Source organism: Panulirus ornatus, chromosome 25 (genome assembly GCF_036320965.1).
Source record: "Panulirus ornatus isolate Po-2019 chromosome 25, ASM3632096v1, whole genome shotgun sequence".
NCBI lineage: Eukaryota > Metazoa > Arthropoda > Malacostraca > Decapoda > Palinuridae > Panulirus > Panulirus ornatus.
Genome location: NC_092248.1, coordinates 23382009 through 23401660, shown reverse-complemented (window position 1 = coordinate 23401660; position 19652 = coordinate 23382009). Strand labels below are relative to the sequence as shown.

The window sequence follows — 19652 nt, the reverse complement described above, 5'->3', positions numbered from 1 at the left end:
GGTCAGCTGGGCGGGTCACAGCTCCTATGGTCACCTGGGTAGGTCACATCTCTTGTGGTCACCTGGATGGGTCATGACACCTGTGGTCAGCTGGGTGGGTTACAACACCTGTGGTCAGCTGCGTTGATCACAAATCCCGAGGTCAGCGGGTGGGTACAACTTCTGTGATCAGCTGGGTGGGTCACAACCCATATGATCATCTGGGTGAGTCACAACTCCTGTGGTCAGCTGAATGGGTCATAACCCCTTTGGTTGGCTGGGTCGGTCACAGTTCTTGTGGCCAGTTGGGTGGGTCACAACTCCCGTGGTCAGCGGGTGAGTCACAACTTCTGTAGTCAGCTGGGTGGGTAACAACTCCCGTGGTCAGCTGGGTGGGTCATAACTTCTGTGGTCAGCTGGGTGGGTCTCAACTCCTGTGTCAGCTGGGTGGGTCACAGCTCCCTTAGTTAGTTGGGTGGGTCACAACTTCTGTGATCAGCCGGGTGGGTACAACTCTTGTGGTCAGCTGGGTGGGTCACAACACCTGTGGTCAGCTGGGTGGGTCACAACTCCCGTAGTCAGTTGGGTGGATCACAATTTCTGTGGTCAGCTGGGTGGGTCACAGCTCTTGTGGTCAGCTGGATGGGTCATAACCCCTGTGTTCAACTGGGTGGATCACAACTCCTGTGGTCAGCTGGTAGGTCACAACTCCTGTCGTCAGCTCGGTAGGTCACAGCTTTTGTGGTCAGCTGAGTGGGTCACAACACCTGTGGCCAGCTTGATGGGTCACAACACTTGTGGTAGGCTGGGAGGGTCAAAACACCTGTGGTCACCTCGGTGGGTCACAACTCCTATGGTCATCAGGGTGCGTCACAACACCTGTGGCTATTTGGGTGGGTCATAACACCTGTAGTCAACTGGGTAGGTCACAACACCTGTGGTCAACTGGGTGGGTCACAACTCCTGTCGTCAGCTTGTAGGTCACAACTCTTGTGGTCAGCTTGGTGGGTCACAACTTCTGTGGTCAGCTGGGTGGGTTACAACTCATGTGGTGAGCTGGGTGTCACACCTCTTGTGGTCAGCTGGGTGGGTCACAACTCCTGTGGTCAGCTGGGTGGGTCACAACTCTTGTGGTCAGCTGGGCGAGTCATAGCTCCTATGGTCGGCTGGGTGGGTCACAACTCTTGTGGTTAGCTGGATGGGGTCATAACACCTGTGGTGAACTGTGTGGGTTACAGCACCTGTGGTCAGCTGCGTAAATCACAACTCCTGAAGTCAGCTGGTGGGTCACAATTTCTGTGATCAGCTTGGTGGGTGATCATCTGTGATCATCTGGGTGAGTCACAACTCCTGTGTTCAGCTGGGTGGGTCATAAACCCTTTGGTCAGCTTGGTGGGTCACAATTCTTGTGGCCAGTTGGGTGGGTCACAACTCCCGTGGTCAGCTGGGTGAGTCACAACTTCTGTGGTCAGCTGAGTGGGTCACAACTTCTGTGGTCAGCTGGGTGGGTCATAACTTCTGTGGTCAGCTGGGTGGATCTCAACTCCTGTGGTCAGCTAGTGGGTCAAAAACCCATCTGATCATCTGGGTATGTCACAACTGTGTTCAGCTGGGTGGGTCATAACCCCTTTGGTCAGCTGGGTGGGTCACAATTCTTGTGGCCCGTTGAGTGGGTCACAGCTCCCGTTGTCAGCTGGGTGAGTCACAACTTCTGTGGTCAGCTGGGTGGGTCACAACTTCTGTGGTCAGCTGGGTGGGTCATAACTTCTGTGGTCAGCTGGGTGGATCTCAACTCGTGTGGTCAGCTGGTGGGTCATAACACCTGTGGTCAGCTGGGTGGGTCACAGCTCCCGTAGTCAGCTGGGTGGGTCAAAATTTCTGTGGTCAGCTAGGTGGGTCAAACTCTTGTGGTCAGCTGGGTGGGTCTCAACTCCTGTGGTCAGCTGGGTGGGTCGCAACCCCTGTGGTCACCTGGGTGGGTCACAACTCCTCTGGTCAGCTGGGTGGGTCACAACTCCTGTGGCCAGCTGGGTGGGTCAAAACTCCTGTGGTCAGCTGGGTGGGTCACAACTCCTGTCGTTAGCTGGGTAGGTCATAACCCATATGGTCAGCTTGGTGGTTTACAACACCTGTGGTCTGCTGCCTGGGACATAACTCCTGTGGTCAGCTGATGGGTCACAACTCCTGTGATCAGCTGGTTTTGCCAGCTATGTGGGTCGCAACTCCTTTGGCCGGTTGTTTGGGTCATAACTCCTGTGGTCAGCTGGGTGAGTCACAACTCCTTTAGTCAGCTTGGTGGGTCACAACTCCCGTGGTCAGCTGGGTGAGTCACAACTTCTGTGGTCAGCTGGGTGGATCACAACTCCTGTGGTCAGCTGGGTGGGTCACAGCTCCCGCAGTCAGCTGGGTGGGTCACAATTTCTTTCGTCAGCTGGGTGGGGGGCAACTCTTGTGGTCAGCTGGATGGGTCATAACCCCTGTGGTCACCTGGGTGGGCCACAGCGCCTATGGTCAGCTGCTAGGTCACAACTCCTGTCGTCAGCTGGGTGGGTCACAGCTCCTGTGGCCAGCTGGGTGGGTCAAATCTCCTGTGGTCAGCTGGGTGGGTCACAACTCTTTGGTCAGCTGGATGGGTCATAAACCATGTGGTCAGCTGGATGGGTCATAACCCATGTGGTCAGCTGGGTGGGTTACAACACCTATGGTCAGCTACCTGGATCACAACTCTTGTGGTCAGCTGGTGGGTCACAACTCCTGTGGTCAGCACGTTAGGTCACAACTCCTGTGGTCAGCTGGGTGGGTCACAGCTCTGTGGTTAGCTGGTAGGTCATATCTGTCGTCAGCTGCGTGGGTCACAACTCCTGTGATCACCTGGGTGGGTTTTAACCCCTCTGGTCACCTGGGTGGGTCACAGCTCTTGTGGTCAGCTGGTTGGTCACAATTACTGTCTTCAGCTGGTGGATCACAACTCCTGTGGTCAGCTGGGTGGGTCACAACTCCTATGGCCAGCTGAGTGGGTCAAAACTCCTGTGATCAGCCGGTTTTGCCAGCTGGGTAGGTCACAACTCCTTCGGCCAGCTGTTTGGGTTATAACTCCCGTCGTCAGCTGGGTGGGTCACAACTCCTCTGGTCAGCTGGGTGGGTCGTAATCTCCGTGGTCACCTGGGTGGGTCACAGCTTCTGTGGTCAGCTGGTAGGTCACAACTCCTGTCGTCAGCTGGGTGGGTCACAACTCCTGTGGTCAGCTGGGTGGGTCGTAACCCCTGTGGTCACCTGGGTGGGTCACAGCTCCTGTGGTCAGCTGGGTGGGTCACAATATCTGTGGTCAGCTGGGTGGGTCACAGCTTTTGTGGTCAGCTGGATGGGTCATAAGCCCTATGGTCAGCTGAGCGGGTCACAACTTCTGTGGTCAGCTGGGTGGGTCGTAATCCCCGTGGTCACCTGACTGGGTCACAACTCCTGTGGTCAGCTGGTAGGTCACAACCCCTTTCGTCAGCTGGGTGGGTCACAACTCCTGTGGTCAGCTGGGTGGGTCACAACCCCTGTGGCCAGTTCGGTGAGTCAAAACTCCTGTGGTCAGCTGGGTGGGCTACAACTCCTGTGGTCAGCTGGGTGGGTCACAACCCCTGTGGTCATCTGGGTGTGTCACAACTCCTATGGTCAGCTGGGTGGGTAATAACCCATGTGGTCAGCTGGATGGGTCACAATTTTTGTGGCCAGCTGGGTAGGTCACAACTCCCGTGGTCAGCTGGGTGAGTCACATCTTCTGTGATCAGCTGGGTGGGTCACAACTTCTATGGTCGGCTGGGTGGGTCACAACTCCCGTGGTCAGCTGGATAGGTCACAACTCCTGTGGTCAGCGGGATGGGTCATAACACCTGTGGCCAGCTAGGTGGGTCACAACTCCTATGGTTAGCTGGGTGGGTCACAACTCTGGTGGTCAGCGGGATAGGTCACAACACCTGTGGTCAGCGGGGTGAGTCCTAACTCCTTTGATCAGCGGGGTGGGTCATAACCCCTGTGGCCAGCGAGGTGGGTCAAAACTCCTGTGGTCAGCTGGTTGGGTTACAACTCCTGTGGTCAGCTGGGTGGGTCACAACACTCGTGGCCAGCGAGGTGGGTCACAACTCCAACGGTCAGAGAGGCGTGGGCCGTAGATTACACTGAAGGGCAGCATACCAAACGTAGGCATCAACAGTTCATTGGTAAAAGTTTGTAATTTTCGTATCTGTTTCACAGTCGAATTCATTAAAGGTAGACACTTTAGTGCGAAGATAATAGATCCAGTCAGACTTAATCCAATTACCAAGCTGGGTGGGTGGAGGGAGAGAGAGTTTAGGTCGAACCCGTATACCTGGTAGACGGCCCGAGAGCGCCACTGACACTCGTTTTGGGCAAAAAAATGTTGGAAGAAGTGAGTGTGTTTTACGGGGGAATACTTTTCTATTCGCGTTATCCCGTCCCTTCCCGTTTACATGTACAATGCATCCGTGTTCCCCACGTGTCGTATAAGGCAAGTAAAGGGGGTGAGAGGGGATGGGGTGCGGCTGGAGGCCCTTGCCTTCTTGTATTTCAATTTCTAAAAAAGGAAGCAGAAGAAGGAGTCAACTCGGGAATGTTCATCCACCTAAAAGGCTCAGATTGTGGTGTATGAATGTGCGTGGATGTAAGCAAGATGAGAAGAAAGGACAGTTAGGTAATATGTTTGACGAAAGGAACCTGGATGTTTTGGCTCTGAGTAAAGCGAATCTCAAGGGTAAAGGGGAAGAATGGTTTGGAAATGTCTTGGGAGTAAAATCAGGGGTTGGTGAGAGGACAAGAGCTAAGGAAGAATTATACTACTCCTGAAGCAGGAGTTATGGGGGCGTCTCATAGAGTGTAAGAAAGAATATTCTAGATTGGTGTGGGTAAAACTGAAAGTGAATGGCGAGAGATGCGTGATTATTGGTGTCTATGCACCTGGTCATGAGAGACAAGTGTTTTTGGAGCAGTACACAAGACCAGGTATTAGTGGTGGGTGATTTAAATGCGAAAGTAAGTAATGTGGTAGTTGACGGTTTAATAGGTGTGCATGGTGTATTCCATGTTGTGAATGGAAATGTTGAAAAGGTTGTTAAGGTGTGTGCTGAAAGCGACTGGTGATTGGGAATACCTGGTTTAAAAAGATATACAAATTTATATGTATGTGAGTCAAGGGGCTTTATTAGAATACTAGTAATTGATAGGCGTGTAAAAGAGAGACTTTTGGACGTAACTCTACAGAAAAGGGCAGCGGGTGGGACGAAGTACTTATGGAGGCGAGGCTGGAGATTTGTAGAGGTTCTCAAAAAAGAGGAGACAATGTCGGGGAGAACGAAATGGTGAGAGTAAGTAAGCTTAGAAAGGAGACCTGTGTTAGGAAATACCAGGAAAGTTTGAGAGTATAATGGCAAAAAGTGAGAGTTAATGAAGTGTGGGGAGTGGGTGAGGAATAGGAGGTATATGAAGAAGTAGTGATGGCATGTGCCAGAGTTGAATGTGGCATGAGAAAGGTGGGAGGTGGGTAGATTAAAAAGGGTAGTGATTGGTGGGACGAAGTGAAATCGCCAGTGAAAGTGAAAAAAAATGAGGCGTCTGGGTGTTACAAAGAAGGGGAAGGAGATCAAGAGGTAGTTGCTGGGTTTGAAAAAGAGGTAAAATGAAAGTTAGGGTGAGAGATCATCATTAAACTTTGAGGAGAATGAAAAGATGGCTTGGAAGGAGGCAAATAATATGCGATAGACAGGAGAGCAAAACAGGCACATCGGTGAAGCGAGCAAAAGGGGAAGTGATAACAGGTAGTGATGGAGTGAGGAGATTGTGTGAGTATTTTGAAGGATTGTTAAATGTGTTTGATGATGGAGTGGTATATGTACGGTGTTTAGGTCGAGGTGGTGTTCGAAGTAAGAGAGTCAGGGAGAGTGGTTGAGAGAAGAGAAAAGAGGAGGTAAAAGTCTTACAGTAGATGAAAGCCGGCAAGGCGCGGTATTGGATGGTATTGCAGTTGAATTTGTAAAGAAATGATGTGACTGTTGTTGAATGGCTGATAAAAATATTCATTGTGTATATGGATCAAGGTGAAGTGCCTAAGGATTGGAAGAATGCGTGTGTAGTGCCACTGTAAAAAGGTGAGTGTTCAAACTACAGAGGTATAAGTTTTTGCGTATTCTCAGTAAATTGTATGGGAGGGTATTGACTGAGAGGGTGAAGGCATGTACAGAGCATCAGACTGGGGAGGAGCAGTGTGGTTTCGGAAGTGGTAGAGGATGTTTGGATCAGGGGTTTGCTTTGAATAATGTGTGTGAGAAGTACTTAGAAAAACAGTTGGATTTGCAATATGACAGGGTTATAGAACATGCATTGTGAGAACTTTTTATCAAGGGTGTAAGGCGTGTGTACGAGTAAGAAGAGAGGCGAGCGATTGGTTCCCACTAAAGTTCTGTCGGCGGCAAGAAAATGTGATGTTAACATGGCTGTTCAATTTGTTTATGGATGGGGTAGTGAGGGAGGTAAATGCAAGAGTTTTGGAGAGAGGGGTAAGTATACAGTGTTGGGGATGAGAGGGACTGGGAAGTGAGTCAGTTGTTCGCATATGATACAGTGCTAGTGACTGATCTGAGTGAGAAACTGCAGAGTTGATGACTGAGTTCGGAAGAATTTGTGAAAAGAAAAAGTTGAGAGTAAATGTGATAAAAGCAAGGTTATTAGGTTCAGCAGGGTTGAGGGACAAGTTAGTTGGGAGGTAAGTTTGAATGGAAAAAATTGAACTAAATGAAGTGTTTTAGATATCTGGGAGTGGACTTGGCAGCGAATGGAACCATGGAAGCGGAAAAGTCATAGGGCGGGAAAGGGAGCGATGATCCTGGGAGCAATGGAGAATGTGTGGAAAGAGAGAAACTTTATCTCGAAGTGCAAACATAGAGGTTTGAAGGAATAATAGTTCCAACAATATCATATGGTTGTGAGGCATGGGCTATGGACAGAGTTGCGCGGAGGAGGTTGGATGTGTTGGAAATGATAGAGTAAGTAATGAAAGGGTAAGAGAGATGTGTGGCAATGAAAAGAGTGTGACTGAGAGAACAGAAGAGTGTGTGTTGAAATGGTTTGGACATATGGAGAGAATCACTGGGGATAGGCTGATGAAGTGGTTATATGTGTCAGAAGTGGAGGGAACAAGAAGATGCAGGAAACAAAATTTGGAAGTGGAAAGATGGAGTGAAAAAGATTCTTAAAGATCGGGGCCTGAACATGCAGGAGTGTGAAAGGCGTACACGAAATAGGGTAAAATCTCCTACTCTTATACTATATTTATGTTACTTAAGTCTAACATGAAGATCCTTACCAGCCTGTCCACCAAAAAACATATGACAGCTTTACAGTTAAGTAAAATTTCTTTAAATACATTTCGGAGTATCTTCAGGGGAAGTACGACATGGTGTTGGTATACATAATCCTCGATGATATCCATTTGTACTCTCATCATTGTCTCCTTCATTGACACACACAAGCCAAACTTTCAACAAGACCCACGGAGAGTTCAGTTGGCTCCGTCACAGATAGATTATTGAAATGGTTAGTTTCTTTATTAAGCCCACTAATGCTTAAGATCTTAAATTCTAATATCATGAACAATTTAGATTTAGTACAAAAGCTTAAAGATTACCATGTTGATTTGATTTCAAACTAATAAGTTTTGATGTTTCATCCTTGTTCACAAAAGTTTCAGTTGATGGCCTCTTACAATATTTGGTTGATGTCTTGGATAATCTTGATTTACCTGTTTCATACTCCGTTTCCTGGTGAAATTGTCCATGAAAGACAGTGCATTTCAGTTTAAGGGAGAAAGTTATGCAAAGAATTTGGTATGGCGATGGGTAAATCTCTTTCACCGGTATCAAGTAATTTTCACATAGAATTCTTTGACACAAAATTACTAAGGGATATCTTACCCTCTAAGGTATTTTGGTTTAGGTATGTAGATGTTCTTTGTGTTTGGCCAACAAACGAGAATTTACAAATATGTCTCCCTTTACTTAACATTTTAGTTCCTTCTATCAAATTTATTTGAAAGTGGAAAATAATTGCATGTTACCATTTTCAGACTGCATGATCCATAGGGATAAAAACATGTTTAAGCTTAGCATATACAGAAAATATACCTATGTTTGTTTAGATATTCATTATTACTCAGCTCAACATGACAGAGTTAAATTATCATCATTTCAGTCAATGTTCCAGACTTTATTGATGACGAGCTTGAGAAGATATATTCTACTGGATCCAAGTTAGAATATCCTAGATCTTTCATTTGATAAATCTCTCTAGCTGGCAAAGAAGTCATTTTATAGAGTTAAACCCAAGCCTCCTCTTGATTCCAAGAATCTTTTAATTCTCTCTTTTAGTAATGATTTTACAATACTTCCTAGGTTGCTTAGATCTTTTAATGTAAATAGAAATACTATAAGGAATATCTTAATCAAAAACTCACCAGAAAATTTCGCGGGCTGTGTTTACAGAATATGTGGTTAAAGCTGTAATAAGTTTTATGTTGGGAGATTGGTAAGGATCTTTATGTTAGACTTAAGCAGCAAAAATATAGTATAAGAACAGGACAAGAATTAAGTGCTTTGTTTAATCATGTTAAAGTTTATGACTATTGTATTGATTGGAGTAACGCTATTTCTGTTATTAACTGTAACTCCTTCCCATGAGAAATATCATTAAATCTTCTATTACGAAATACACAAAGAATTGTAACATTAATTTTGGTTAAGGTCTACACAAACTGGATAACTTTGTCGGAGGCATATTTCTAAACACTTCCCTTTCGCGTCCGAGTAATAAAACTTTATGACACGCATGATACCACACCCTAATACTAACAACCCAAACACCAAACTGCTTACCAATGGCGTCTTAATTTCTACTCTTCCTTGTATATCAACTGACTGTTCTAAATCTATCTCATTCTTGTATTTCCCCTGACGATGTGATCATTACACGAAAGTGCACTTGGAAACTTATAGTTTTTGATTTTCCTCGTGGTTTTATGCATACTAGATCATGCGCACCTCTGTGGCCTCTGTCACGCCATCTAGTATTTGGTGATCATAAAGAGAAAATGAAACACGATAAGTTCCCTAGTGCACTTTCTGTTATGATCACATCTTCAGGAGAGATGCAAAAATCATGTAGAAAACTTAGAACAGTCAGTTGATATACAGGGATTGGGAAGAAGCTAAGGCGCCATTGGTAAACAAGTTGATGGTGTTCGGAGTTGGTGGTGTTAGGGTCTGGCTTCATGCATGTCATAGAATTTTGTTATGTGGAAACGAAAGGAAATTGTTTAAAAAAAACATGCCCACGACAATATTACAATTCTTTGTGTTCTTAATAATAGAAGACTAAATGATGTTTCTCGTGGTAAAGGAGCTAGTTGATAATTGAATTAATGTTACTTCCACTCTATACAAAAGTCATGATTTTTAACATGTTTAAACAAAGCATTTGATTCTTGTCCTGCTCTTATACTATCTTTATGTTGCTTAAGTCTGACATAAAGATCCTTACCAGTCTGCTCAATATAACACATATGACAGCTTTTACAAGGGATTCTGTAAACATACCCTGCAGGATTTTGTGGCGAGATTTTGATTAAGATATCCTTTACTTTATTATTATTGTTGAAGGCTACCTTTACATTAAAGGATTCATGCAACCTAGAAAGTAACATAAAATTATCACTAAAAGGGAGAACTAAAAGATTTTCGGTATCAAGGAGAGGTTTGGGGTTAACTCTGAAAAATTTCTTTGCCAACTCAAGATATTTATCAATGTAAGATCTAGGGTCCCTCAACTTGGATCCAGTGGAATATATCTCAAGCTCATCGTCAAGGACTTCTGGATTGCATATACGTAATGCCCTGAGGAACATCGACTGGGATGATTATAGTTTAGCTCCGTCATGTTGAGCTGAGTAATAATGAATATAAGAACAAACATTGGTGGGTTTCCTGCACATGCCTAACTCAAACATGTTTCTATCCCTATGAATCATGCGATCTAAAAATTGTTACAAAATCATTTTCCGCTTCCACAGTATTATTTCATAGAAGGCACTAAATTGTTAACTAAAGGCAAAAAATGTTTGTAATTTTTCGTTTGTAAATCGAACACACAGAACATCACCTACATGCCTAAACCAGATTGCCTTAGAGGGTAAGACTTCTCTTAGTAATTTTATTGCAAAGAATTCTGCGAAAAGATTACTTAATACTGGTGAAAGAGGATTACCCATCGCCAAATCAATTTTCTGAGCCTAATATTCTTCATTTAACTGAAATGCACAGTCTCTTTATACAGTTCTATCAATATGATGAACACATAATTGGAAACAGGTAAATCAAGATTATCCAAGGCAACAACTTGGCATTGTGACAGGTTATCGACTTAAAATTTTGTGAACAAGGAAGACACATCAACACTTACCAGTTTGATATCAAAATCAACCTGGACATCATTAAGGTTGTTAATTGAATTTACGTTGCTCATGATATTAGAGTTTGATATATTACCAACCAGTGGGCTAAATGAAAATAATAACAGCTTTAACAGTTATTTATCAAACCCACTAGTTGGCAATATATCAAATTCTGATATCATGAAAAAAGCAGATTTAGGTAACAAGCAAAACAAAATCCAAGGTGATTTAATTTCACACTGAGTGATAACCTACGAATATGGACAGCATTAAGTACTTTACTAGGTTGTATTACAACAGAGAAAGTTAAAGCGATGGGAGCCATGAGTGTAGAACTACTTCCCTCACGTGCCACACATACTGGACAAGTTCATACTAATAGGTAGTTTACACAGACAGACACACGCACGAACCTTTGGTGGCAGAATCATTTTAGAGAGATATTCATATATTCCAGATGCACTTGAAGGTATTCGTGAATGGAATTTGGACCGAGAAATGCTTTATCTTTATATTTCTAATACGGCACACAATATGTTGTTCATAGTGAGGATATAACTGTTGTATCTCATAGGGAACATTTACATAGTTATCAAGAATAGAGAAAAATTCGAGATTTCTAACTTATGATTTTCTTGATAGTTTCCTTGCAAGAAAAAAAGATATATCGGCTTTTATAAAATTCAATACTAACAAATGACAGTCGTACAATATTTTTCTACTGATGCTATTACTCATGATTCTGAGGTAAAGAAACAGGAGGAAATCCTCTTTAACATGTTTACCAGTGGACATTATTTTGGTCAGGATGTGATGGTGGCGAGGCAGTGGGCGCGGTGCTGGAGGCGGCGTCAGAGCCCAGCAGTAGCTGCTCCTCCGTCATCATCATCACAGACGACACCTCGCCCTACACTCTCCTCATGGTACGTCATAACTATTCTTATCCCATACACTGAACACTGGGATGGTGTGAGGTCATAACTTTTAATGGTACGTAAGGACTCATCTTATCCCATACACTGAACACTGGGATGGTGTGAGGTCATAACTTTTCATGGTACGTCATGACTCATCTTATCCCATACACTGAACACTGGGATGGTGTGAGGTCATAACTTTTCATGGTACGTCATAACTATTCTTATCCCATACACTGAACACTGAGATGGTGTGAGGTCATAACTTTTCGTGGTACGTCATGACTTATCGTATACACTGACATTTTGTGGTGTATTTGGCGTTGACATTTCTTTCTCATGGACAATATGTTCATAAAATACATCTTAAGATTTTATCTTGGTCAGAATTTGAAAGAGCAAATATATGGTTCCATCCGCTGCCAGATCCACTCCCAGATATCTAAAACACTTCACTTCCTCCAGTTTTTCTCCATTCAAACTCACCTCCCAATTGACTTGACCCTCAACCCTACTGTACCTAATAACCTTGCTCTTATTCACATTTACTCTTAACTTTCTTCTTCCACACACTTTACCAAACTCAGTCACCAGCTTCTGCAGTTTCTCACATGAATCAGCCACCAGCGCTGTATCATCAGCGAACAACAACTGACTCACTTCCCAAGCTATCTCATCCCCAACAGACTTCATACTTGCCCCTCTTTCCAAGACTCTTGCATTTACCTCCCTAACAACCCCATCCATAAACAAATTAAACAACCATGGAGACATCACACACCCCTGCCGCAAACCTACATTCACTGAACATGCAGGAGGGTGAAAGGAGGGCAAGGAATAGAGTGAATTGGGGCGATGTGGTATACCGGGGTTGACGTGCTGTCAGTGGATTGAATCAAGGCATGTGAAGCGTCTGGGGTAAACCATGGAAAGCTGTGTAGGTATGTATATTTGCGTGTGTGGACGTATGTATATACATGTGTATGGGGGGGGGGGTTGGGCCATTTCTTTCGTCTGTTTCCTTGCGCTACCTCGCAAACGCGGGAGACAGCGACAAAGTATAAAAAAAAAAAAAAAAAATATATATATATATATATATATATATATATATATATATATATATATATATATATATATATATATATATACATATATATATATATATATATATCTTTATATATATACATATATATATATATTTTTTTTTTATTTTTTTTTTTGCTTTGTCGCTGTCTCCCGCGTTTGCGAGGTAGCGCAAGGAAACAGACGAAAGAAATGGCCCAACCCAACCCCATACACATGCCTTGATTCAATCCACTGACAGCACGTCAACCCCGGTATACCACATCGCTCCAATTCACTCTATTCCTTGCCCTCCTTTCACCCTCCTGCATATTCAGGCCCCGATCACACAAAATCTTTTTCACTCCATCTTTCCACCTCCAATTTGGTCTCCCTCTTCTCCTCGTTCCCTCCACCTCCGACACATATATCCTCTTGGTCAATCTTTCCTCACTCATTCTCTCCATGTGACCAAACCATTTCAAAACACCCTCTTCTGCTTTCTCAACCACGCTCTTTTTATTTCCACACATCTCTCTTACCCTTACGTTACTTACTCGATCAAACCACCTCACACCACACATTGTCCTCAAACATCTCATTTCATATATATATATATATATATATATATATATATATATATATATATATATATATATATATATATATATATATATATATATATATATATATATATATATATATATATATATATATATATATGATACAGTGCCAGATATAGGGTGTTTTGGTCGAGGTGATGTGCAAAGTGAGAGGGTTAGGGAAAATGATTTGGTAAACAGAGAAGAGGTAGTAAAAGCTTTGCGGAAGATGAAAGCCGGCAAGGCAGCAAGTTTGGATGGTATTGCAGTGGAATTTATTAAAAAAGGGGGTGACTGTATTATTGACTGGTTGGTAAGGTTATTTAATGTATGTATGACTCATGGTGAGGTGCCTGAGGATTGGCGGAATGCGTGCATAGTGCCATTGTACAAAGGCAAGGGGGATAAGAGTGAGTGCTCAAATTACAGAGGTATAAGTTTGTTGAGTATTCCAGGTAAATTATATGGGAGGGTATTGATTGAGAGGGTGAAGGCATGTACAGAGCATCAGATTGGGAAAGAGCAGTGTGGTTTCAGAAGTGGTAGAGGATGTGTGGATCAGGTGTTTGATTTGAAGAATGTATGTGAGAAATACTTAGAAAAGCAAAAAAATTTGTATGTAGCATTTATGGATCTGGAGGAGGCATATGATAGAGTTGATAGAGATGCTCTGTGGAAGGCATTAAGAATATATGGTGTGGGAGGCAAGTTGTTAGAAGCAGTGAAAAGTTTTTACCGAGGATGTAAGGCATGTGTACGTGTAGGAAGAGAGGAAAGTGATTGGTTCTCAGTGAATGTAGGTTTGCGGCAGGGGTGTGTGATGTCTCCATGGTTGTTTAATTTGTTTATGGATGGGGTTGTTAGGGAGGTGAATGCAAGAGTTTTGGAAAGAGGGGCAAGTATGAAGTCTGTTGTGGATGAGAGAGCTTGGGAAGTGAGTCAGCTGTGGTTCGCTAATGATACAGCGCTGGTGGCTGATTCATGTGAGAAACTGCAGAAGCTGGTGACTGGGTTTGGTAAAGTGTGTGAAAGAAGAAAGTTAAGAGTAAATGTGAATAAGAGCAAGGGTATTAGGTACAGTAGGGTTGAGGGTCAAGTCAATTGGGAGGTAAGTTTGAATGGAGAAAAACTGGATGAAGTAAAGTGTTTTAGATATCTGGGAGTGGATCTGGCAGCGGATGGAACCGTGGAAGCGGAAGTGGATCATAGGGTGAAGGAAGGGCGAAAATCATGGGAGCCTTGAAGAATGTGTGGAAGTCGAGAACATTATCTCGGAAAGGAAAATGGGTATGTTTGAAGGAAAAGTGGTTCCAACAATGTTGTATGGTTGCGAGGCGTGGGCTATGGATAGAGTTGTGCGCAGGAGGATGGATGTGCTGGAAATGAGATGTTTAAGGACAATGTGTGGTGTGAGGTGGTTTGATCGAGTAAGTAAAGTAAGGGTAAGAGAGATGTGTGGAAATAAAAAGAGGGCGGTTGAGAGAGCACAAGAGGGTGTTTTGAAATGGTTTGGGCACATGTAGAGAATGAGTGAGGAAAGATTGACCAAGAGGATATATGTGTCGGAGGTGGAGGGAACGAGGAGAAGTGGGAGACCAAATTGGAGGTGGAAAGATGGAGTGAAAAAGATTTTGTGTGATCGGGGCCTGAATATGCAGGAGGGTGAAAGGACGGCAAGGAATAGAGTGAATTGGATCGATGTGGTATACCGGGGTTGACGTGCTGTCAGTGGATTGAATCAGGCCATGTGAAGCGTCTGGGGTAAACCATGGAAAGCTGTGTAGTTATGTATATTTGCGTGTGTGGACGCATGTATATACATGTGTATGGGGGTGGGTTGGGCCATTTCTTTCGTCTGTTTCCTTGCGCTACCTCGCAAACGCGGGAGACAGCGACAAAGTATAATAAAAAAATATATATATATATATATATATATATATATATATATATATATATATATATATATATATATATATATATATATATATATATATATATATATATATATATATATGTATATCTATATGTATATATATATATATATATATATATATATATATATATATATATATATATATATATATATATATATATATATATATATATATATATTTATATACATATATATGTATATATATATATATATATATATATATATATATATATATATATATATATATATATACATATATATATGTATATATATATATTTTTATTTTTTTTTTGCTTTTTGTCGCTGTCTCCCACGTTTGCGAGGTAGCGCAACGAAACAGACGAAAGAAATGGCCCAACCCACCCCCATACACATGTATATACATACGTCCACACACGCAAATATACATACCTACACAGCTTTCCATGGTTTACCCCAGACGCTTCACATGGCCTGATTCAATCCACTGACAGCACGTCAAAACCGGTATACCACATCGATCCAATTCACTCTATTCCTTGCCCTCCTTACACCCTCCTGCATGTTCAGGCGCCGATAAAACAAAATCTTTTTCACTCCATCTTTCCACCTACAATTTGGTCTCCCACTTCTCCTCGTTCCCTCCACCTCCGACACATATATCCTCTTGGTCAATCTTTCCTCACTCATTCTCTACATGTGCCCAAACCATTTCAAAACACCCTCTTCTGCTCTCTCAACCACGCTCTTTTTATTTCCACACATCTATCTTACCCTTACGTTACTTACTCGATCAAACCACCTCACACCACACATTGTCCTCAAACATCTCATTTCCAGCACATCCATCCTCCTGCGCACAACTCTATCCATAGCCCACGCCTCGCAACCATACAACATTGTTGGAACCACTATTCCTTCAAACATACCCATTTTTGCTTTCCGAGATAATGTTCTCGACTTCCACACATTCTTCAAGGCTCCCAGGGTTTTCGCCCCCTCCCCCACCCTATGATCCACTTCCGCTTCCATGGTTCCATCCGCTGCCAGATCCACTCCCAGATATCTAAAACACTTTACTTCCTCCAGTTTTTCTCCATTCAAACTTACCTCCCAATTGACTTGACCCTCAACCCTACTGTACCTAATTACCTTGCTCTTATTCACATTTACTCTTAACGTTCTTCTTTCACACACTTTACCAAACTCAGTCACCAGCTTCTGCAGTTTCTCACATGAATCAGCCACCAGCGCTGTATCATCAGCGAACAACAACTGACTCACTTCCCAAGCTCTCTCATCCCCAACAGACTTCATACTTGCCCCTCTTTCCAAAACTCTTGCATTCACCTCCCTGACAACCCCATCCATAAACAAATTAAACATCCATGGAGACATCACACACCCCTGCCGCAAACCTACATTCACTGAGAACCAATCACTTTCCTCTCTTCCTACACGTACACATGCCTTATATCCTCGATAAAAACTTTTCACTGCTTCTAACAACTTGCCTCCGACACCATATATTCTTAATACCTTCCACAGATCATCTCTATCAACTCTGTCATATGCCTTCTCCAGATCCATAAATGCTACATACAAACGCAAAGGTGAGTAATGTGGCAGTTGAGGGAATAATTGGTATACATGGGGTGATCAGTGTTGTAAATGGAAATGGTGAAGAGCTTGTAGATTTATGTGCTGAAAAAGGACTAGTGATTGGGAATACCTGGTTTAAAAAGCGAGATATACATAAGTATACGTACGTAAGTAGGAGAGATGGCCAGAGAGCGTTATTGGATTATGTGTTAATTGACAGGAGCGCGAAAGAGAGACTTTTGGAATATATATATATATATATATATATATATATATATATATATATATATATATATATATTTTTTTTTTTTTTTTTTTTTACACTTTGTCGCTGTCTCCCGCGTTTGCGAGGTAGCACAAGGAAACAGACGAAAGAAATGGCCCAACCCCCCCCATAGACATGTATATACATACGTCCACACACGCAAATATACATACCTACACAGCTTTCCATGGTTTACCCCAGACGCTTCACATGCCTTGATTCAATCCACTGACAGCACGTCAACCCCGGTATACCACATCGCTCCAATTCACTCTATTCCTTGCCCTCCTTTCATCCTCCTGCATGTTCAGGCCCCGATCACACAAAATCTTTTTCACTCCATCTTTCCACCTCCAATTTGGTTTCCCTCTTCTCCTTGTTCCCTCCACCTCCGACACATATATCCTCTTGGTCAATCTTTCCTCACTCATCCTCTCCATGTGCCCAAACCACTTCAAAACACCCTCTTCTGCTCTCTCAACCACGCTCTTTTTATTTCCACACATCTCTCTTACCATTACGTTACTCACTCGATCAAACCACCTCACACCACACATTGTCCTCAAACATCTCATTTCCAGCACATCCATCCTCCTGCGCACAAATCTATCCATAGCCCACGCCTCGCAACCATACAACATTGTTGGAACCACTATTCCTTCAAACATACCCATTTTTGCTTTCCGAGATAATGTTCTCGACTTCCACACATTCTTCAAGGCCCCCAGAATTTTCGCCCCCTCCCCCACCCTATGATCCACTTCCGCTTCCATGGTTCCATCCGCTGCCAGATCCACTCCCAGATATCTAAAACACTTCACTTCCTCCAGTTTATCTCCATTCAAACTCACCTCCCAATTGACTTGACCCTCAACCCTACTGTACCTAATAACCTTGCTCTTATTCACATTTACTCTTAACTTTCTTCTTCCACACACTTTACCAAACTCAGTCACCAGCTTCTGCAGTTTCTCACATGAATCAGCCACCAGCGCTGTATCATCAGCGAACAACAACTGACTCACTTCCCAAGCTCTCTCATCCACAACAGACTTCATACTTGCCCCTCTTTCCAAAACTCTTGCATTTACCTCCCTAACAACCCCATGCATAAACAAATTAAACAACCATGGAGACATCACAAACCCCTGCCGCAAACCTACATTCACTGAGAACCAATCACTTTCCTCTCTTCCTACACGTACACATGCCTTACATCCTCGATAAAAACTTTTCACTGCTTCTAACAACTTGCCTCCCACACCATATATTCTTAATACCTTCCACAGAGCATCTCTATCAACTCTATCATATGCCTTCTCCAGATCCATAAATGCTACATACAAATCCATTTGCTTTTCTAAGTATTTCTCACATACATTCTTCAAAGCAAACACCTGATCCACACATCCTCTACCACTTCTGAAACCACACTGCTCTTCCCCAATCTGATGCTCTGTACATGCCTTCACCCTCTCAATCAATACCCTCCCATATAATTTACCAGGAATACTCAACAAACTTATACCTCTGTAATTTGAGCACTCACTCTTATCCCCTTTGCCTTTGTACAATGGCACTATGCACGCATTCCGCCAATCCTCAGGCACCTCACCATGAGTCATACATACATTAAATAACCTTACCAACCAGTCAACAATACAGTCACCCCCTTTATTAATAAATTCCACTGCAATACCATCCAAACCTGCTGCCTTGCCGGCTTTCATCTTCCGCAAAGCTTTCACTACCTCTTCTCTGTTTACCAAATCATTTTCCCTAACCCTCTCACTTTGCACACCACCTCGACCAAAACACCCTATATCTGCCACTCTATCATCAAACACATTCAACAAACCTTCAAAATACTCACTCCATCTCTTTCTCACATCACCACTACTTGTTATCACCTCCCCATTTGCGCCCTTCACTGAAGTTCCCATTTGCTCCCTTGTCTTACGCACTTTATTTACCTCCTTCCAGAACATCTTTTTATTCTCCCTAAAATTTAATGATACTCTCTCATCCCAACTCTCATTTGCCCTTTTTTTCACCTCTTGCACCTTTCTCTTGACCTGTATATATATTTATATATATATATATATATATATATATATATATATATATATATATATATATATATATATATATATATATATATATACATATATATACACATATATATACATATATATATATATATATATATATATAAATATATACACATATATATATATATATATATATATATATATTTTTTTTTTTTTTTTCAAACTATTCGCCATTTCCCGCGTTAGCGAGGTAGCGTTAAGAACAGAGAACTGGGCCACTGAGGGAATATCCTCACCTGGCCCCCTTCTCTGTTCCTTCTTTTGGAAAATTAAAAAAAATTGAGAGGGGAGGATTTCCAGCCCCCCGCTCCCTCCCCTTTTAGTCGCCTTCTACGACACGCAGGGAATACGTGGGAAGTATTCTTTCTCCCCTATCCCTAGGGATATATATATATATATATATATATATATATATATATATATATATATATATATATATATATATATATATATATATATATATATATATATTTTTTTTTTTTTTTTTTTTATACTTTGTCGCTGTCTCCCGTGTTTGCGAGGTAGCGCAAGGAAACAGACGAAAGAAATGGCCCAACCCCCCCCATACACATGTACATACACACGTCCACACACGCATATATACATACCTACACAGCTTTCCTTGGTTTACCCCGGACGCTTCACATGCCTTGATTCAATCCACTGACAGCACGTCAACCCCTGTATACCACATCGCTCCAATT

General features: G+C 42.7%; 1 protein-coding gene across 1 annotated transcript in view; it reads left to right on the top strand.

Moving 5' to 3' along the window:
* The first annotated feature begins 10657 nt into the window (after positions 1-10657).
* Positions 10658-19652, top strand: part of LOC139757333 (ionotropic receptor 21a-like) — a 35945-nt gene continuing 26950 nt past the window's right edge. The window contains exons 1-2 of the mRNA XM_071677756.1: positions 10658-10700; positions 11285-11400. Coding sequence (XP_071533857.1) covers positions 10658-10700; positions 11285-11400 — 159 coding nt within the window. The remainder of the gene's footprint in view (positions 10701-11284; positions 11401-19652) is intronic.